The following is a 22,556-nucleotide window of genomic DNA, read 5'->3' on the forward strand; positions in this document are numbered from 1 at the left end:
TGATGATCCGTTTTAATTTTTTTATATGGTATAAGGCAGGAGTCCAACTTCATCCTTTTGTATGAGTATATCCAGTTATCACAGAACCACCACCATGAATGGAGGCTGGGAATAACCCATATTCATACTCTCCTGGAGAGTTTATCAGCTTCTCTTTCTTTAATTGGATTTTGCTGACAGATGTCCATGATCTCTCAGCTGTAGCACTTTCCAGAAAGCAGCAGTGTTCCAGCCATTAATTTCACATAGTTGGCTCATCAAAACTGAGTATGGAGTCCTCTTATATCAACACTGGGTCAATATATGGTTAGCACATTTTTGGTTCTTAGAATTGAGAAGACTGTTTTCTTTAGTAATCAAAGACCTTATGTCCACCTGGTCGCTCGTCTCATGTATGGCCAAGTCACTCATCCTGGCCCCACTTCTCATCTCAGGTCCCAGGGCTGCAGTTTTCAGGATATGGGTTTTACTCCTTGGCTCTCAATGTGTGTCTCAGAGTAGAACACACTTAAGCCTGTCTGAACTCGTATACCCAGATCGATAAACTGATGTGATACAACAAAGGAATCCCTTTAAATTCTACTATTCTACCAGGCAATCACAATAGGAGGAATATTCTTAAATCCTTAATAAATAATAATTTTGGTGGTATGAACTTAATAAAAACAATCAGGAAATTAGATAAGTAACAGCACTTAGCATATTTTCTGGTACATTACTATGTGCTTCATAAATATTAACAGATAGGAGTCTTGGGGAGAAGGTAAGACAGGAAGAATAAAGAGGAAGAGAATAAAAGGGAAGTCTAGCATGCAGTATTTTCGAGGCTTTGTTCTCACACTGTCACATGCTTAAATACCTCCCTCATAAATGTGAATCAAAAATATTTTTATCATCATTCTGTATGAGATACTTCTTGACTTAAAGATTTGTTATAAGGAAAATCTATATCACCTTTTGATAAGAAGCAAGGAAAAACCATCTCTTTACATTCATTTTTATTAAACAAATAAGTCTGGTAGTGGAATTTTTTTATTTAATGCATAAACATATAAGTCCCTTTATTAGAGAAATTGTACATATTGATGAAGAGGGTCAATGGTCACATCTATGGGTTAATTCTTTAAAAATCAGAAGCAATGATTAGAATAAGCTGTAAGTTCTTTGTTACATTGTGAAGTGTCTTGTGTAGTCATATTCTATTGTTGGAATGACAGCTTGTACAAATTTCAAGAAAATTAGAAGATACCTAAGGTCTTTGGCTAAGGAAAATAGATTGGTAAATAGCTTTATGATTTAAACTAACATTGTAATTATCTATTTTATTAAGCAATAATTTCTCAGAAAAAATACTTAAGACGAAATCTTAAATCAAGTATATTTAAAAAATTCACTCATGCAAGCTTGTGTCTAGTCCATATGAGGCTCTCTGTAACGTTCCCTTCCCTTTTAATATTTGAACGTGAAAATTCTTGAGTAAGAGTTCATACAAGCCCAATTATTTTGGTATAAAAATAAAGACAAGGTTGTCCATGTTAAAATGACTCTTTTACTGCCTACAAATCTGCTTGAATATGTTAGAAAATGATACGGGGTAAAGAATATAAAAGCACTGAAGCAAAAGAAAAAAAAAATTAGGTGGAAACCCTCCATAAGAACCAATTCTAGGTTAGTGCATCTGTATTTGGCATAGAATCTGTTAAATTGGGCTATCTTTAATAAAACTCTGAATTTTTTCCTATATTCTATTGTACTTGAAAACATTAGGAGCTTAATTTTTACTGGGAGAACTGATGATTGAAGTTTAAATTATAGTCTTCCAAGTTGCTACCTAGCCACAGAGATGAATGCTCAAATTATGAATAGGATTTCAGGAATAAATTTAGTTTGGACTAAAAGTTCCTGATTTGTTTCAATATCAAATTGGTTCATATACCTCTGAGGGATGCACTTCATTTGCAATGCTTAGGTTACCTGTAATATCAAGAGAGTAATGACCCCTTAATCTATATCTAACACCTGGGGACATAAACCACCATGTCTAATATCAATCTAGCACAAAACTAATTCAAGCTATTTGCATCTAAACCACTGATTTTGACTGCTTTTGATGAATCCATGTTATGGGTACACATATTTCAGGACTCAGCAGTTTACTTAATTTATTCATCTTGATAACCCCAGAGAACTGAGTTAACCTCAGAAGATAATTATAGTAAGAAGGGTATACTCTTCTTGTAGAAAAATGAAAATTAAAAAAAAAGAAAAAAAGAAATGGGGAAAATGAAAATACTGTATTTTAAGAATATCTGAAATATGCTTCAATTGCTTTACTTTTTAATTAATCTATTTAAGTTGAATTCTTTGCTTCAGAGAGACCTCAGACTGCCACAAATGAATTCTACTTTTACCTGAGAGGAAAGCACATTTTATAACACGTTAAATTGGAAATATACTTAGGGAAAAAGTAATCATGTGTTATCCTTTAAAATAGTAGACTACTCATCTTTCATCAATAAATTAAGCCCACTGAGTTTCTTTTTCATCAAGAGCAATAGTTTTATATTCATATACGCTTAGCCATTGCCTCTTCAATAAACAAGAGCATTTGGCAAACTTGTTTCAGTCTCTGTTAACAACGCAGATCTAACTGTTACACACAGGGACATGTCATGTGCTGATCAACTGAACAAGGCAGAATAATCATAATATAAGACATTCTAAATAAATTAAATATTCCCATTAAGACTTCCCGATATGAGAGGCTAAAACAAGTTATAGGTACTGTGCCATTAAGGTTAAACTAAATCAATCCCTGCCTTCCCCCCAAAAAAATCCTAGGAGCCAATTTGCCACTAGTCATATAAACAGGTAAGGATACATATGAACACCAAGTTCTCCCCCTCCTTCTGCAACAGTCTCAATGATTTTCTTCATCACCTCAGCATGCCTAAAAGGAAAAGAACAAATCTTAGGAAAATAGATCAATTAGACCAAAATAGGAGTTTTTGTTTGTAAAGAAATCTACCTTACTGTCAATGAATCAGTTTTAATATATAATAGTTACATTATAAGACATTCTTCCTATTTCCCAACAAGTCAGATGGCCGAGTAATGAAGACAGCTTTATTGGACGAGGGGCAATTTTAAAAAGCTCTGGTAATCACAGATGAACACAATGGTACCAGTTAGCTTTCCTATAATGGGGGTGGAAGGCTGGTATGATTGGGTTGGGGGGGATAGAGGGCAGTTACAAAACCAGAGAAAGGGAAATCATGCCAGGGCAGAATTGTAGAGCAAGGGCTCTCTGCTGAGAAAGAAGAAGAATCAAACCATGTATGGTAACAGTCAAAAAAAAAGGGGGAGATATTTATAATGCTGTAATTTTGGCTGTTTAAATATTTAGCTGAAAATAAGCCAAAACTGAATTTAAGAAAAGCTAACTGGTCAGTCAAGAAGTTTAGATATTTTCTTTGTCTTCATTCATGCTGTAAAATTTATCTGATTTTATTACAAAGTATTTTTGTCTTTACATAGAGAATTAGAGGCCCGATGCATGAAATTCGTGCAAGCGTAGACCTACACAGCCGTGGCGGCTGCCTGGATCTGTCTCTTGCAGCCACAGCGGCTGCCTCCATCCCGCGGCTGTAGCCCCGGATTTGTCCAGAAGGACATCCGGTCTACTTAGCATATTACGCTTTTATTATTATAGATGATATTTATCTAAAGTTTTTGTCCTACCAACAAATCTTTTCATAGCCAACTGGTGTTTCTTCTGTGCTATACAAAAGAAAATTGGGCACATAAACTAAGAAAAGGACTACGTACAAAAGTAATGAATAATCTTTTATATCACCCTGGCTTAGAGAAATGATGCTTCACTGTTTATGAATACAACCTTCATGACAGAGGAACTTAACTTAGAAGATGAGAGATCAAATGTATTAACTCTGAGGCTATGAAGGCATAATCTGAGACGACCCATGGCAAGGTCTAAATTGTCCTTGAAGTCTCATTTTACAGGCCCCCAGATTTTCTGCCATATTTACATTTCATTCCATTATATAATAGTTATTTATTAAAATTGTATAAAATTAATTCAGTTAAATTACTTACCTCTTTTACCAATTGAGTAAAATTTACACCTCAGAGTGTAAATTTAATAAGCACCATCCTAAAACCTCAAGCCAAAAAATGAATCAAATAAAACTATCAAAAATAAAAACCTTTTAGATTAAGTAATTGAAAACTAAAACTAATGATGTGTAAATTACCTTTCACAACAATATTAATACTTCTTGACATAAACTGGAAAAATGAACCAAAATTTCTATAGGATAAAGTCTGAGAATAAACAGGTTGTAAAAAATTAGAAGAAAATATTAAAGAATTTTTGAAAACTAGAATGTTGCATCGAATAAGTCAATGGAATATCAGAGTTTTCATCTGAAAATTACTGTTACCAGAATTTCTCAATAATTTTGTGAAAGTTACCCATTAGAAACAACTAACAAAGAAATTGACACGTAACACCTCTTTTACTTTTTTTATTTTAAGGAAACTTCTGAACAAATCATGCACATAAATTCAGCTTCACTTATTTGATCTTGTGAAAACACACTGATATAAAGAAAATCCAAAATTATAAAATGTACTCGATTTGGTAGGACTGAAAACTTCTTGACTAAAGAGTAAAGGAGAATAGAAAGTCTGCATATACATCTCCCTTCACTAACCAATAAAAGGAGATAAACAGGTCACCTAGAAAAAGCACAAGGTTAATTTTATATTCCATATTAACAGAAAGATACAGCATGATAGAGCAAACCATGTCTAAATAGTGAGTATTTTTTAATATAAAAAGGATCATCCAAACTATTCATGGGGATAAAAATAGGAGTAAAATCACCAAGATCGATACCATAACTAAACACATACAAAGAATAAAAATATATTCACACACACACACACACACAGACACAGACCTGCATGGGTGAACTGAACACATAGGAGGTGGTGGGAGATGAGGATGATTTTCAATGGTCACTGTTTTCTTCACATGATCTTGACTGATGTCTTCATACATGTGTTCAACTGTTAAAGGCTGCCGTTGCTGAAACCATAAAAAACGTTTTAAAATTATCCTTTAAAAACTTTAGGCCTAAAATTCAATATTTATAATATATTTATCTCCACCTCCCACAACACTTGCAATTCAGAATTCTAGACTATTTAGAATTGCCAGATTATTTGGGGGAAATTTTATACCAAGAAAGGAGAGGGAAGTCTGTCTGTCCATCAGACTATATGACATCAACCATCACCTAATGTAGTAAAGATCCCACAGAAAGGCAGGTTCATGGTTATCCAAAAGTCTTATAACTATTACTCATCTTTTAGGCATATTTTATTTTCTTGTTTTCTATTGATTGTCATTGGAATAACAGGTTAAACAAGTAAATTTTATTTTAGTTATCCTTTAATTCAATGAAGGGGATGACTTTTAAAAAAAAGTTTTCTGTCTTAAGGGAAAAAGACACACATGTGCCCTGGACATTTTTCCCAGTGGTTAGAGCATGAGTCCAAGGACCAAAGGGTTTTGAGTTCCATTCCTGGTCAAGGGCACATATCTAGGTTGCAGGTTTGATCCCGGATCCCATTTGGGGCACATGTAGGAGGCAACCAGTCAATGTGTCTCTCTAACATCAATGTTTTTCTCTCTCTCTCTCTCCCTCCCCGCTCCTCCTTCCCTTCCTACTCTCTCTCTAAAGATCAGTGGAAAATATATCCTCCAGTGAGGATTAAAAAAACCAAAAACATGTGTAACATGATCTATAATAATAAAAGCACAACATGCTAATTAGACCGGACAACCTTCTGGACGAAGCTGGGGCTGCGAAGAAAGCCCGAGTCCCGGGTGCCAGAGGGAAGCTGGTGCCAGCAGCCAGGAAAAGGAAGGCCAACTCTTGCACAAATTTCATGCATCGGGCCTCTAGTCATTCTACAAATGCTTAGTTATCCAATAGGTGTAGTCCCAAACAAAATTTATTACAACAAACCAAGTTCAATTTTCTTCACAATTAAAAAGAATAAGCTCAGGGACCAAGTAATAAATACGTAACAGATTATTTATGTTCAATTCTTAGTAAGAATGTTGTCACATTGAATAATTCATAGTTTCTTCAAAGTAAGAATCAAGTGCAGTATTAACCCTAAAATTATAAAATAAGTGATATCTAAAATTTAAAAGACCACATACAATATATATCCATAGACCTAATGATCAAGAAATTAAATCCAACAATTTAAAATATTTACATTACAATACATTTTTATTTTTACCTCATCGTAGCCAAACAACCATAGTCGTGGTGTCTGATAATATTTATCATAAGTGATATAAAGGTCATATGTTCTGGTTTGCAAAATAGCATCTTCACTTCCAGCATCAGTTTTAGCTTTACAAGCTTCTACTATTTTCCTTGTGTCTAGGGTAGCCTGGCAATAATAAAAAAATAAATTTACAACCATTAAAATCGCTATGAATGTGATATTTTAGAAAATCTATTTCTCTCACCCTATGTATTTATTTTTCAAAAGCAGATATAACTTAAAACTCAAAATTTTATATGCTTTGAAGAACTTATTTGAAATATCAAGGTATTAAGAAAAACACCAATCCCTAACTTAATTCATTAAAAATTAACTAAAGAAAACTCAATTTACAAACCTCATCTGTTTCCAACAATCCACTCTCTTCATATTCTGTTGTAAAAAGCAACAAAAGATTAATCGAGTTCAAAATAATTTTGTAAACCAAATTATATATTATTTCAGAGTATCAATGAAAAACTGGGTTTTGCTTTTGTTTCTGACAATAACGAATAAATATATTTGAGATTCTATACATATTTCTACAGCAGCAGCAACTTTACCTGGTAAAGCCAGACTGGAGAAAGTCAGCATATTAAGGCTTGGTCTGTGCTACAGTTATTAATACCAACTGGCATAATAAAACTGTAAGGTCCTCAGGGACTCCATAGTATACACAAGGCTAGTTATATAATTGTAAAAAACGTGCTCATTAAAGTCATCAGTGACTTCTACTTTGCTGAATCCAGTGCAAGAGTCCCGGTTTTCATCTTAATTGACCTTCCTCGGCTTCTAAGATACTCTATTTTCCGGGCTTTGCTCTCACCTTACTTTTTCTCCACTATCTCCTATGCTCGTTCCTCTTCATCATCTGGACCATTTAAAAAACAATACGACAAAACTCTACAGTAACGAAGACTCAGTTTTTGGACCTTCTCTATCTACACTTACTCCTTGATGATTTATTTCACTAATCTCAATGATTTTAAATGCTGATGACTCCCATATTTATTCCATGGCTACAGACCTGAATACCTAATAGTTTAACTTATGGCTCAAATGAATGGCTAAGGGACATCACAAATATCACATTCCAAAACCAAGCTCCTAACTCCCCCTCCAAAGCTATTCAGTCCTGAAGTTTTCTCCAATGCAGTTAATGACATCACTCCAGATGGACAGGTCAAAAACACTTGACTATTCTGTCTCGCTCATGCCACATTCATTCCAGCAGCAAATCCTTTTGCACTCCCTCCACCTTAAATATGTCCAGAATTCTACTTCTCATCATTTCCAATGTTGCCACTTGAGTGTTTTGCTCAGTGGTCAGCAAACTCATTAGTCAACAAAGCCAAATATCAATAGTACATCTTCAAAATAGACTCGCCCATGCCAAAAACCGAGTTCTGCGCATGGGCCACGAAGTTTCAATTGCACTGTACGAGTGCCCGCACGTGGTATTTTGTGGAAGAGCCACACTCAAGGGGCCAAAGAGCCGCAGTTTGCTGACCATGGGTTTAGATGATCAAAACAGCCTCCTGCTATCCTATCCACCACCACCCCCCCCCCCCCCCTTTCAGCCTTCAGTCTATTCTCAACACTGCAGTCACATTCTGTTAAAATGTTAAATCTCATTCTAAGTCACTCCTCTACTCTGAAAAGCCCTCCACTGGTTTCTCATCTCACTTCTGAGTTAAAGTCAGGGCCCTACATGATCTGCCCCCAGATTACCTCTCTGACTCTCCCCTCACTTCTCTCTGAACATAGGAGCCTCCTCAGAGTATTTGATAAGCCACACATGCTCCCATTTCAGAACCTCTGCACTCCTCCTGAGATATCCAAATAGCTTGTTCACTTACTTCCTACAAGGCCTTTCTCAAAAGGCATATTCTCAATGAGATTTTTCTTCATCAACCTATTTAAAAATTACAACATTCATCCCACCTTAAGACTCCCTTATTCTCCCCTTTATTTTTCTCCCTAATGCTTATAACCATTCTAATACATACAGTAAATTATTTGCTTATGTATTGTTTTTGTTTGTTTATTGCTTTATCTCCAGCACCAAAAAGTATCTGATACATAGGTAATGTATTGCTCAATAAAAATTTGCTGTATCATGTTAAAATTTAGAACTCAATGGAGCAGAGTTCTTAATCCACATAAATTACAAATATTCCCAAATCAATATTCTAGTGTAATGAAAGCAAATCTGGAACACAGATACCTTCCATATCTGCAGCTTCTCCTTCATCTTCCTCTTCCTCCTCCTCACATAATGCTGAGCAATCTTGGAGTTTTATACTATCCTTTGAAATTAATTATATTTAAAGTCATTTCAATATGTTCATTAGTTCTAATGCCAAGCACTCACATGCCACCAGCACAGTGCTAACCAGTGAAAATTAAGAGTGATAAGACAGTTCTTATCCTTAAGAAACTCCTCCAGTGAGATGACAAACCCAAAAGACAATCATTAAAAGTGATGTGCTGCCGAACCGGTTTGGCTCAGTGGATAGAGTGGCGGCCTGCGGACTGAAAGGTCCCGGGTTCGATTCCGGTCAAGGGCATGTACCCTGGTTGCGGGCACATCCCCAGTGGGGGGCGTGCAGGAGGCAGCTGATCGATCTTCTCATCAATGTTTCTAACTCTCTATCCCTCTCCCTTCCTCTCTGTAAAAAATCAATAAAATATATTTTTAAAAAAAAGTGATGTGCTAAGGGCTGTGAAAAATATAAAAAGCATTATACAAGCACCATGAGTCATCTAAGTCAACCATTTAAAAATAGTTGCCAGTTGTTTTTAGTTAACCAATTCATTAGTATTAGAAAATTAATTAAAAGTTATATTAACTTAAATACATAATTTAAAGGACAAAAAGTTATACATTTATAAATCACAATATACTTATATGTTAAACTTATTATTATAAATCAAACAATATATTTAAATTTATGAACATACTGGCTGAATTAAGCAAATTACAACTGTTACTACACATATGATTTCAGTTCAATTTCTTAACTATATTAGCACTAAAAAGAATAATGCTAGCCAAGACAAGCCTGTACTGGTACATTTATCATTTTCACAAATTAATATTCTAAAATTCTGAAGTAAAAAAAATTGGACATCTAGTTTTTAACTAATTTACAATTTCAATTAGGGATGATTTTATTTATCACTGGAAACTTAGATCATATACCAGTATGTCATTATTATACCAAAAACATGAAACAAAGAAGAAAGTATCTGGATGATTATTTGATGAGCCAACATCTGACAAATTGGTCATTAAGGGAAACTTTAAATAATTCACCCCTAATGTCTTGGTAGGGCCAGACCAAATGATTTCTTGGCCCTCAGGCAGGATGTTCCCCACCCCTGTTATAGTACGACATAAATATGTTAAGTAACAGAGCAAGTACCATATTAAACACTATTGCATTTAGCAAAAATTCTTAAAAGAATTCCCATAAACCTATCAAAACAATGCCATCCAAACTACTCTACCATTTATCATTCCCCAAATCTGAAGCATATACACTAATGGCTGGAGTAAACAAGATGATCTCTTTTGACGCAGCAAAGCTGTTTCTCCTTAGTCATCCAAATTCTCCAAAATGTACAAATTCAAATGAACTGCACCCTAAGCAAACATAAAAGTGAGTTTCTAGCAAGCATAAAATTGTGCACTGAAAAAAAATTAAACTTGTTTAGTCTCTAACACTTTCTGTTAAGCCCCAGTTAAAAATCTCAAATAATTCAAATGACAAGAACATAAAAAGAATATCTTAAACTAGTAACTGGTTGAATGTTTCATAAGGAAAAAAAGAGTACAATTATTCTGTCTATTCTATTCTCTCTGAGACATGACTTAACAAAATAATTAAGAAGACATGGGTAAAGGCATTTTGTATTATTTTTCATATAATTTCAAATAACTATATAAAAATATAAAGACAATTGCAATCATTTTCTCTTTAGAAATGAAAAGTTAATATAGTCTGAATTGAAAACTTTCAAGAAGAAAAATTTCATCCAATTATATACTTATACCTTGCCAACAAATTGTACAATAAAACCTAACTGATTTAGTTCCCACTCATGATTCAAAATGTCATGATTTTAAATGATGCTAAAGTTTACCTTTACATTTTCAAAAGCAAAAATATACTCATTAGTCATAAATTAAGAAAAAATGATATAATTAGTAAATTGCTTAAGATAATTTTAAACTACAAAATTTAAACCATAGCATTACTATCTACTAATTAGCAAGTAAACTACTTCAAAAGCCTCCATTTACAGAACATTTGGCATTTATACTTAAAAATAAAAAGCTATTTTTTTTAAAGTAGCCTAGAAGGCTTCTCAATTAGTAAAAATTAGTTTTTACTAGTTATAATTTCAAAAAATGTTTCTCTTAACCATACAACAGATTAAGGAAAAGAAGAGAAACACTGGGAAATAGTAGTGTTTTGGTATGCTGATACACAAAAATGGGGGGGGGGGTGAAGTTAGGATATAAAAGAGCTTGATAATAATCAGTTAGAAAAAAATGATATGAGTAATCTTATATACATACATACATATACATATACATACATACTAGGTCATTGAATTTGGAAACATATCTAATTAACCAGTACCTTGCTTTCCAGTGTAATCTCCTTAACTGCTTCGGTTATTCCTGTAATACCTGTTTAAAATTGTGCATAAAAGATTTAAGTTGTAAACATTTTTCTGATTCAAGCAATATAAAAACACTTAAAATTACTTAAATTCTGACAACTTCTCTGAAATGAGAAGCTAATATTAGCAACAATTTTATTAATGAATTCAATAGAAATAAATAATCCCAAAGGTACTTCTCAAATTTTTTAAAAAATTAAAGAATACCAATTTGATATTTTACCATGAATTATCCTATTTTATCATCCCTCATTTACTATTCATTTACTTTGCTTATGAATCTCTATCAAAAATACATATTCATCCTCAAAAATGAGTAGATTAAGAGACTATAGGATGCACATTTACATTTTATTAAAACCTACATTGGAATTTTCTCAACAAGGTATTAGTTATATTACTATGCCATTTGCTTCAGAAATCTAGGATGCCCAGAAGTACTAATACTATATCACATTTATGCAGGGCTTTCTGTTTTACTGTTTCCACATCTTACTTAATCCTTACACTGTCCTGTGTGCTAATTAAGATAATAATTTCTCCCTACGAAGAAAAAGTCTCTATAGACAGGTAAAATAACTTGCTTGAGTCTCACAGCTAGTTAAGTGAGATACTGGAATTCAAATCCACACATTCTGAGTTTGGGTTGAAAGCTCTAACCACTGCACATGATTAAACAATTACCTTAGAACCTATTTGTCTCAATGAAGGTGGCCTTAAGCATATACCGGAACAACAAGTCAGCTAAATAGTATTTCTAATTCAAAATATATGTCAGTGTTCTCACTTAAATAGTTCAAAAAGGATGAAAATAGTAAAGAAAAAACCCTACATTAAAAAATATGCTTTGCTCCTTTGTTAAGCGCCGCCATCTTGTGGCTGTGGGCACCACCATCTTTGAGGGTGTGGTAGTCAATTAGCATATTCCCTCCTTATTGGCTGTGGGCACCGCCATCTTTGAGGGAGGGGCAGTCAATTAGCATATTCCCTCCTTATTGGCTGTGGACGCTGCCGTCTTTGTGGGCAGGGCAGTCAATTAGCATATTCTCTCCTTATTGGCTGTGGGCGCCGCCATCTTTGCGAGGGTGTGAGTGTCAATTAGCATATTCCCTCTTTATTAGATAGGATTCACTGAATCCAGTATACAAACAAAGTAAATAAACTTCTTCAACCTGTCTAAATATGATACAGAATCTCATTAAATCACTCTTCTAAAAGTAGGATATATTGGCAAAAATGTCCAGTGACTCTAATGAGGACAATACTCTCAAGGGCTGTGATGGTTAATTTTACATCAATTTGGCTAGGTTATGTGTCCAGATATATGGTCAAACACCAGTTTAAATGTAGCCGTGCAAGTATTTTTTAGATATTATTAACATTTAAATCAGACTTTGAATAAAGCAGATTACTATCCTCCATAATGTGAGTAGGCCTCATCCAATTAATTGAAGGAATTTCACCTCCAAACTGCTTTTAGACTTGAGCTGCAGTATCAACCCTTACCTAGATCTTCAGCCTGCTGGCAAGCCTGCCCTATAAACCAGACTTGCAAGCTCCCACAATCACATAAGCCAATTCTTAAAAATACATCTATCTACACCTATATCTACAACCTATTTTCTCTATCCATATCTACATTCTGTTGATTCTGTTTCTCTGGAGAACCATGACTAATATAATAAAAGAGAAACATGTAAATTGACCGTCCCTCCGCTACGCCCACCAGCCGATCAGGAATGAGTATGCAAATTAACCTGACAAAGATGGTGGGTTAATTTGCATACACAGGCGCAGGGCGGAGAGCAGAGCGGGAGAGCTGGCAAATTGGGGGAACGTAGCTCCCTCGGTGGCTCCCCTAAGCCGCCAGGTGGAGAGCAAAGCCAGAGAGCCGCCGGGCGGAGAGCAGAGCGGGAGAGCTGGCAGAGAGTTGAGCGGCTTGGAGAACTTGGCTCCCCAAGCTGCCAGACGGAGAGCAGAGAGGGAGATCTGGCGGCTTGGAGGACCTGGCAGAGTTAGAGGCCATGGGACGGAGACAGAGCAGGAAGGGGAAGCCAAGAGCGCGGGGAGCACCAAGAATTCTGGAATAGTAGTTCTGGTGGCAGCCCCAGGACCTGAAGCAGAAGCCCAGAGTGTGGGGAGCACCAGGAATGCTGGGAATTGTAGTTCTGGTGGCAGATGGATCTCCACCTAGACACTAGAGCAAAGTGAGCCTGGAACAAGTTACTGTTGCGGTGGGGGATAGAGGGAAAGCAAAGGTGAGAGACATAAGTAAAATCAGAGTGTCTAGGAAAAATTAAAGGGAAGATATCCTAAAACTTCCAGGAAATCTCCACCAATGAAGCAAAGAAAAAAAAATGCCTCGCCGAAACCGGTTTGGCTCAGTGGATAGAGCGTCGGCCTGCAGACTGAAAGGTCCCAGGTTCGATTCCGGTCAAGGGCATGTACCTGGGTTGCGGGCACATCCCCAGTAGGAGATGTGCAGGAGGCAGCTGATCGATGTTTCTCTCATCGATGTTTCTAACTCTCTATCTCTCTCCCTTCCTCTCTGTAAAAAATCAATAAAATATATTTAAAAAAAAAATGCCTCTATTATTCTGTGAGCAACAAACCAAACTGGGTTGGGGGTCTCAGACAATTTGCTCATATGATTGCAAAGACAGACAGAAACTCCCGGATTGGAGAGAGCTCCCCTGAGGCTCCCAGATTGGAGAGGGTGCAGGTCGAGCTAAGGGACCCACCCCCAGTGCACGATTCTTCGTGCACTGGGCCCCCCAGTGACTAATATAAGGACTAAGACAAATCAAAGAAACCTGAAAGAAGTGAAGCACAGAGGAAGCAAAAAACTCTGAGGTGACAAGGAACCAGACACCTCACCTTGTGAGTCAATAGAAGCATTGTTTTAATCAAATCAGAACACAGTTTAACCCTGAAATTCTAAGGTAATCTCTCATAAACATTAGTTACAACTTATTATGTATATCAAATTAACTGCAGTAGAACACTAAGTTGTTTTCCATATATGAAAATGTTACTTGTCCCCATCAGCAAGACAACCATTTTTTTAGTTGTCAATTTTCTGTAATAGATTTTTGTCAATCCAATCATACTGACACCAATTTATCTCTGTAATGAAGGCTTTTGTAAATATGCACATAGATTTTTGGGATAGGGATTAAGGAATAAAATACAACTAAAAAACAGAGTAACTAATTAACTTTACATCAGAAACATAGTGCTATAACCAAAGACTATAGTCAGTCAACAGACAATGTACTATGGATGTGCTGCCCAGTCAGGGGGAAACTAAAGCAGAACAGCTGAATAATTTTGGAAATGATGAAAATAAATAAATGGGCAAAAGAGAATGATTTTGAAATTAGTTAAAAAATTTGCTATTCTCTTTAGGCTTTGACATAACAACATTCAACTCATTAAGAAACAAGTGAGTTTCAAATCAAGGAGCCCACGTTCTGAACCTGTGCCTATTATCACCATGAATAAACAGATGGCAGTGTACCTTATCCAGAGTAAAGGACAAACTGACATACCAAGGTTCTTCTTCCTGGACAGATTACTTAGCCTCTCTAGTGCAGTTGATCTCAAATCAAGGGCAGCAATTTTGGCCTTCATGGTATAATGGCAATTCCTGGAGGCATTTTTGGTTGTCACAACTGTAAGAATTCTACTGGCATCTAGTGGGTACAGCCCAGAGATACTGCTAAACATTCTGCATTATACACAAAATGCTACAACAAAGAACTACCCAGCTCAAAACGTTAACAGTGCTAAAGTTGAGAAACCCTGCTCTACCACTACTTTTGATACGCCTCCTACTCTCCAGGGCTTACAGGGAGAAAACTTATTTTTAGTATCCTAGATTTAAACTCAGAACATACTTTCTTCAATAAAACTAAGTCATACAACAGTAAATAAAATGCCTTTCCATGCATTTTACTTGGAATAAAAAAATCATATTCAGAATTCCAAACAACTTATGCAAGCAAACACTTATGAATGGCTTAAATTTAGTCAAATCCTTTAACAAAAATTTGTTGAATAACTTCTGTATCAGATACTATGTAGATATTGAGGATTCAACAATGAATCTATACCTTCATGGTCTTTACAAACCTCTTAGTAGACATTAAAAAATAATTACTAAATACTTTTAAATGCCAGGTATAAAGTAAATATGAGTATGGTTCCTGTCCTAAAACTCATCATCCAGCAATGGAATGACATGCAAATAAGGGATTCGAAGTAAAATAGTATGCATACTCAGTCTTTTTTTTATTTACAAATTTTAGAGAGGAAAGGAAAGGGAAGGAAGGGAGGGAGGAAGAGAGAAACACCATCCACTGCTCCACCCATCTATGCATTCATTGGTTGATTCTTGTATGTGCCCTGACCCAGGATCAAACCCGCAACCTTGGTGTATTAGGATGACGCTCTAACCAAATAAGCTATCTGGCCAGGGCCACATACTCAGTATTTTTAATTGGCTTTCTTCGTTTCTTTAGAAATAAAGACGATGATATGGGTATTTTCAAATTGCTAATGAAGTAGCAGTACTATAGAAATATGGTATACTTCAAGAGGATTTTTTTCTAATTTGTCCTCCCTGCTTCTTTTCTGGTAAGTCTACTGTGCCTTATATATGCTCTTCTTTATTTTAAATCAAAACTGTTATAAAAGGTTATAAAAGTTTTTAAAAATTGAAATCATATGTATGTCATTCTATTTGGCTTTTACCTGTGTTATGATAAGTATCTACCCATCCTCCATCACCATCATCCTCTTCAATGATAGCTTCCAATTCATCTGAATATTCCATCTGCTTGCACCGCTTGTAACATGGCACTATAAAAAATGGCAAATGCTATTAGAAGCACATAATCTGCTTCCTATAAATCCATTTTTAAAAAGATAAAAAGATTTTAAAAATATCCCCACCAAAATATTAAGGGAATATTACAGTTCTCCTCTAATGAAAATGACTCATTAAAGAGTTATATTCAGCCTACAGACATAAATTATTTGACCACATTTATCTTTCCCTAAGTAGCTTTTGTTGTTGTTGTTAATCCTCACCTGAGGATATTTTTTCCATTGATTTTTATAGAGTGGAAGGGAGGGATGGAGAGAGAGAGAGAAACATCAATATGAGAGAGACACATTGATTTGTTGCCTCTGGCATGCGCGCCTGACTGGGGCCAGGAACAAACCTGCAACCCAGGTACATACCATTGACCAGGAATCAAACCCGTGACCCTTTGGTGCTTAGCCTGATGCTTTTATCACTGAGCAACACCAGCCAGGGCTAAATAGCTTATTTTTAGAAGACAAGTAGAAAGGCTCTACTGGGAGTGTTCTATAAATTCTTTATCCTAATGATCTGTGAAAACTGCAAACTGAAGCCAGAGATGACATTATTCAACTTCAGGCTAATGAATAATAACAATTTTAATAGCTTTACTCTCAGAACATGAAGGCACCACCTGTCATTCTCAGAGGTGGTAGAGGTGACCTCCAGCTATTCATAATGAGCAAACCAGGATAAAATTCACTGCTAAATGTTACTCTATTGTACAATATTGGTATTGAGTTTCTGATATATCAAATGTTTCAATTAACAGGTATTATTATTATACATATATGCCTAAAATTAAATAATTATAAGGCAAAAACATGATGTATGGTCAACAAATTGCTATAAATATCCTGATTTTTTAAAACAAGCAGTATATAAATTATTAATTCTAATAAATATGCTGTAGGAAAGAAGAAACTGATATTTTATACATATTTTGCCCTTCCTATAATGTAAATTAGAATGAAAATCAATGTATTATTATATGATTAGAGAGGGATTATAACAACTTTGTATTGTTTTCAAATTAACTTTATAAATAAAATGCTATCTGTTTCAAAAACATATTTTGTACCTATAGGCAATCTTTCAATGACATTATGGATAATAAAATCTTTAGCTTTAAGCTTTTAGATGTCCAAGTTAGTATCAATTTCATCTTCCATAAAAAATTTAAATCTAAAGAGGATCAAAGTTAAATAGCTAAAAATATAGTAAAGTCAACTTAAAAATAATTTAATTAGAAGTCTAACTCTGATTAGGGCCCTTTTCCTCCATATTTTAAAACTAGACATTTTGGGCAAAAATAACAAGGAGATGAAAATCAGATAAGGAAAAAAAAATACCTCAGCAATAAAAAACCCAGAGCTTCATTAAATTTCTAAATTTGTCTGAAATCAGCTGTACTTACAGCTGTGAGCACAAATTAAGATCATAAGGTTTTTTTAAAAAATATATAACTGCAAAATTTACTAATAAATGCAACGTAATTCTTACCATTTTTGGTGACCAAAAATTGTTTGCCTGTTGGTAGGTATGCCTTCACTTTCAATTCTTCCCCTGCAGCCCTTTAAAAAGAATGAGAAGCATCAAAATACAAAATAAAATAAAATTTTAAAGGCAAAGATAGAACAGAAGATATCACATGTAAATCTCAAAACTAGACAATCCACACCCCTGAAAAAACTGTTTTAGGCAAAATACCATTAAAGTGATATACATCAGAGCATCAAAGAACATAGCACTATTATAGATTAAATGTACTAAGAGATACAAACAACAGACCTAAGAGAATTTGGATTAAATATTAGACAAAAAATACAAAATAATATAGAATGACTATTATGTTTGCCTCTGAATAGAAAGGAAATGTTGTTTTTAGTGAGTATAATCTCATTCAGATTTTTAATCCTAAAGTACTGCTCATCTTGAGACCAAGAGGCTGAATAATAGTTGCATGACATTACATAACAAAGTAGGTGGTTAGCAAGATCTGTTCCTACCACACTATTAAAATTGGAACTAAGATATAAAATATACTTTGAATCACTGAAAACAAAAAAAAACTTGTACTGCTTATTAAATATAGGATTTAGAACTCTAACATGCACATTTTTACATTCACCCAAGGATATGTTTTTATTGATTTGAGAGAAAAAGAGAGTAAGAGAGAGAAACATCCATGTGCTAGATAGACATCGATTGGTTGCCTCCCATACACAGCCCGACTGGGATTTGAACCCACAACCTAGGTATGTGCTCTAACTGGGAATCGAACCTGCAACCTTTTGATAATAAGGGACAACATTCCAATCAAATGAGCCACCCGGCCAAGGCTAATATGAATTGTTTTTATTTAATCCTCAGAACCCTAAGAGGTGGGTAACATTAATATCCCCTTTTCATAGGTAAGTAAACAAGAGCTTAAAGAAGATTGCCCACAGTTACAAAACCAGAAAGTGGAAGAGCCAAGTGAGTCCAAGGCCACTGCTTTTAAACACTACGCCCTCTGTGGGTCATTTCCAATTTTTCAGTGCTGCTCTCTGGAATATCTCATTAAGAATTTGCTCAAAGAATCTCATGTGGATCAAAGAATCTTCTACTGGATTTGGCCAGAGCTGAGATAGTATATGATGTCTATCACAATCACATGAACATAAATTTGGAGTCCTGCTGTGTTCTTTCTCAAGCTTCAGTCTAAAGCTCAAACCATCTATTTGAGCACAAAATAAAGCTAAGTAGCTATCTAGGCATCTTTGGACCTTTCCCAGAGGCCAAATTCAACAATGCCATGACACTCCCTGAGAGAAGATGATATAATAAAGTCATGATGACACCTAAAGACATGAAAGTATATATAGCAAGAAAATATTGTTTCAAACACTGATTTAAAATAAATTATTCCTTTGGCCTCAGGAGTTCAGCTGGAAGTGTGGACATTGGAGTGGGGTATAATTAAGTTCTAAGTTAAAATGAAATTATTTCAACCATTGCAATTCATAAAGTATAATTATAAACTACCACCAGCTAAAGAAGATCCTGCACATATATATAATCCCTATAACAATACTATATATCATATGTCTAAATTCGATAATTAAGGACTATAATAAAAAAACCTGAAAAAGAAAATGTGTTATCATACTGAAGATCCTAAATTAGTTATGTTTACAAAATGAATATTATTTTAAACTTTATATACCTATTTAACTTTTTAAAATATAGACCAGACCTAGGTAAATATAGTTTTAACTTACAATTTAGGATAAGGGGGGAAAAAAGTCAACCAATCTTACTAAATCAGAGATATTCTATGATATTAGCTCAGTTTTAAATATGGAACAGAAATACATGTAGGAAAGACAAGGACATAAAAATAAATAAATCTGACACCTTGGCCTTGATATTTAAGAAACAATGCTCTAAAAGATAAAGAGCAATCTATATATATAAAAAGGTAATATGCAAATGGACTGGACAGCTGAACGACTGGTTAGCTATGACGTGCACTGACCACCAGAGGGCAGATGCTCAATGCAGGAGCTGCCTCCAGCCTACAGGTCCCGATCACCTGATGGGGAACCAGGAACCAGGGGTGGGTGGCGGCGGACATGGGCGGCGCTGGGGCCACAATCGCCCTGCCGGTTGCCCCACACACAGAGGGCGACCTGCAGCAGCGGCGGCAGAGGGCAGGGCTGGCTGCCGCTGGCTGCCGGCAGCCGGGGAAGATCGGCCCTGATCACAGGCTAGGCCTAGAGACCCTACCTGTGCACGAATTTCGTGCGCCGGGCCTCTAGTTGATAATAAGCAGTAACAACTGTGTGAGGTATGTGTTAAATATAAAAATTAAGGGAAAGACAAAAGCAAATATTGTACTTCTTTAAGCTCTTTAGATATTAAGGAAAATTTATCAATTAGAACCTGGTTAGTTCTAGAAACACTTCTCCCAAATCAAAAACTGTGCCTTTCAACTATAATTGAAAAAGTGTCATTGAAAGAAAAAAAGGCTATAATAAGTTAACAACTTATATTTAAACTAAATAATAATTGCAAATATTTCTAGAAAATTATATAGTTCTGCCAATATTGAGATCACTTTTCCAGGAACTGTCTGGTGGTTTTACTATGAGTACGTAAAAGTAATAAAACTGCATTTTTTAAAACACATTCTGCTATTATTCAGAATATTTAAAATATGTTATGAGATTAGCTAAGTTACTTAAACTACTTTTCTAAAAAGTTAATAAAGAAAATAAAACATTTTTAAAATCTATTACCAGAAGATTTTCAATGAAGACATTAGTCAATATGAAACTTTAAAACTTTTGAGTTAATTCCTAAAACGGGAGTATTCTTTTGAACTTTAATAAAAGGTCATATGGTTAAAGAACATAAGATTTTGCAAAATCTCTGCATTAATTAATGTTATAGAAATATGCAATAAATATCCATTAATATGAAAAAGATGAGCTAATCAAATTTATAATCTCTTGAACATGATTTTTTAAAAGCATTATAAAGAAATGAAATCCTAGTAAAGGAAGTGAAGGCATTTATCTCAAAAATACCCATCTTTTGTGCTAACAGAGCAAAATAAAACAGGTGTAATGCCCAATTTTTCTTCCTTTACTTTCATATCACAGGGAATCGTTTAATAGAAAAATCTATTAAAGAGGATTAGACTGGTCATTCCAATTTTCATGTCCTAACCAATTTTTCAAACTGCCATAGTTATGAAGTCATACTTTTATTAATTTTATATTCTTCACCCAAGATTACTTACCATTGCCATGTTGGACAGTGGTGAACTAAGTGATCTCCAGCTGCCACAAACTATGTGGATTTAGAAGGAATATGAAAAAAGGGAAAAAGAAAAATTGAACATTACTGAATATATGTTGGCAAAATACCAAAGCGATCATCTTGTGTATTCTTGATACCCAATAATCAATTTAAATACAAACAGCACCAAATCTGCTCTACCAGCCGGAAGATTTATTATTATTATTAGAACTGAAAAAATTTTAACATCCATAAGTTTAAATTTGGAACAAAAAACCACTGAATGCTATTATTTTAATCCGTTTTTATCCCTAGATTAAATGCCAAAGGCATACATATCATGAAATGTATAAAGTTGACATTATAGGATTCAAAATGTCAAAAATCATTTTATAGAGAAATAAAATGTAGAGAGATTCTTCCTAGAGGACGAAAAGTCAAAGAAGATCTTGAAAAAAATTACTAAATAGATACATGTCTGATATAAGAATAGTTTTTACATCACATTTCTTTCTCTTTCTCTATCTCTCTTGCTTCCTCCCTCTCTCTGTTTTCTTAAGTTAAGGTAACTGCCAATTTTGAAAGCTTTTCACAGTCTTAAAGGAATATTAACAAGAGTGAGAAATGTAGTGCCAAATAATGGGAGAAATTTAGAAGTTTTTGTACTGACTAAGAAAACACCGAGACAATTCAGAAATTGAATTCTCTAACAAACTTTGGACTCTCTGGGCATATTGAACATTGAAAGAGTTTTTGTTTGTTTCTTTTTTTTTTTTTCCAAAAAATAAAAACCAGACTCAGGAAGAAATAGTTTAATCTTTTCAGAATTTCTATTATACATGAACTGTTCTTGCTACAAGATAGAAATCTTGTTTATTCTTGAAAGCAGAAAATGAAAGTCTGTTAAGCATAATTGCAGTGTCCCAACTCAAACAATATGCACACATACTTTCCCAATTATTATTTCACAACAACTCTAACTTAAAATCATGTATTTTTCATGGGTTTATTACACAGCAACAAATTGCAATGTCTTTAATTTTGTAATGTCTTTCTGAGAAAAGTCAGACTGTATATAATACTCTATTTTAATTTGAGAGAGTAAAGCTTTATAAAGTAAGCATTCTGAGAGTAATTTTCCAAAAAGACACAATAACAAGATTTAGCATTGTATTCCCAACAGCAACTGTTTGTGTTCTTTTATTTCACCTTTACAAATGTTTCTGTTCTTTTATTTCAAAGAATCCTTTTTATTACTTAAACTGATCAGGCAAAGACAAAAACCCAAATGAAAACAATACTCTCTTCCCCAGGTTTTCAGCATTTTGAGTCTTTTCGACCAGATGCTGCATTTAACACTCTAGTTATCAGAAACTTATTTAGCACCATCAAAAGAGTATTAATTTAACAAAATGCAAGCAAAACAAAGAATTAAAAATTTAAAAAACTTCTTTATTGATACTGCCTTGATGTCATATGACTCTAATATTTTATTCCATGGAAACTCTGGTAGCATCTATTAAAAAATAACATAAACACTAGAAGGTAAGGAAAACTATGAAACAGTGGTTCTCAACCTTGGCTGCACATTAGACTCACCTGGGAATCTTTTTAAAATCCTGATTTCTGGGCCTCATCCTCTAGAAATTCTGTTTCTTTGTTACTAATGTTGTGACCTCACTCTGTAACAAAGAAACAGAATTTCCAGGGGATGAGGCCCAGAAATCAGGATTTTGAAAAGATTCCCAGGTGAGTCTAATGTGCAGCCAAGGTTGAGAACCACTGCTATAAAAGAACATAGAATTGTACTGATGATTAATACATATGTACATTT

At 34.6% G+C, this 22,556-nt stretch overlaps 1 protein-coding gene across 1 annotated transcript in view; it reads right to left on the reverse strand.

The window, feature by feature from the left end:
• Positions 1 to 983: 983 nt before the first annotated feature.
• Positions 984 to 22,556, reverse strand: part of ATG3 (autophagy related 3) — a 29,569-nt gene continuing 7,996 nt past the window's right edge. The window contains exons 4-13 of the mRNA XM_023758703.1: positions 20,724 to 20,773; positions 17,438 to 17,508; positions 15,823 to 15,930; positions 11,025 to 11,074; positions 8,600 to 8,681; positions 6,731 to 6,765; positions 6,343 to 6,498; positions 4,986 to 5,113; positions 2,882 to 2,950; positions 984 to 1,249 (exon numbers count right to left, since the gene is read on the reverse strand). Coding sequence (XP_023614471.1) covers positions 1,168 to 1,249; positions 2,882 to 2,950; positions 4,986 to 5,113; positions 6,343 to 6,498; positions 6,731 to 6,765; positions 8,600 to 8,681; positions 11,025 to 11,074; positions 15,823 to 15,930; positions 17,438 to 17,508; positions 20,724 to 20,773 — 831 coding nt within the window. The 3' untranslated portion in view covers positions 984 to 1,167. The remainder of the gene's footprint in view (positions 1,250 to 2,881; positions 2,951 to 4,985; positions 5,114 to 6,342; positions 6,499 to 6,730; positions 6,766 to 8,599; positions 8,682 to 11,024; positions 11,075 to 15,822; positions 15,931 to 17,437; positions 17,509 to 20,723; positions 20,774 to 22,556) is intronic.

Source organism: Myotis lucifugus, unplaced genomic scaffold (assembly GCF_000147115.1).
Source record: "Myotis lucifugus unplaced genomic scaffold, Myoluc2.0 scaffold_137, whole genome shotgun sequence".
Taxonomy (NCBI): Eukaryota; Metazoa; Chordata; class Mammalia; order Chiroptera; family Vespertilionidae; genus Myotis; species Myotis lucifugus.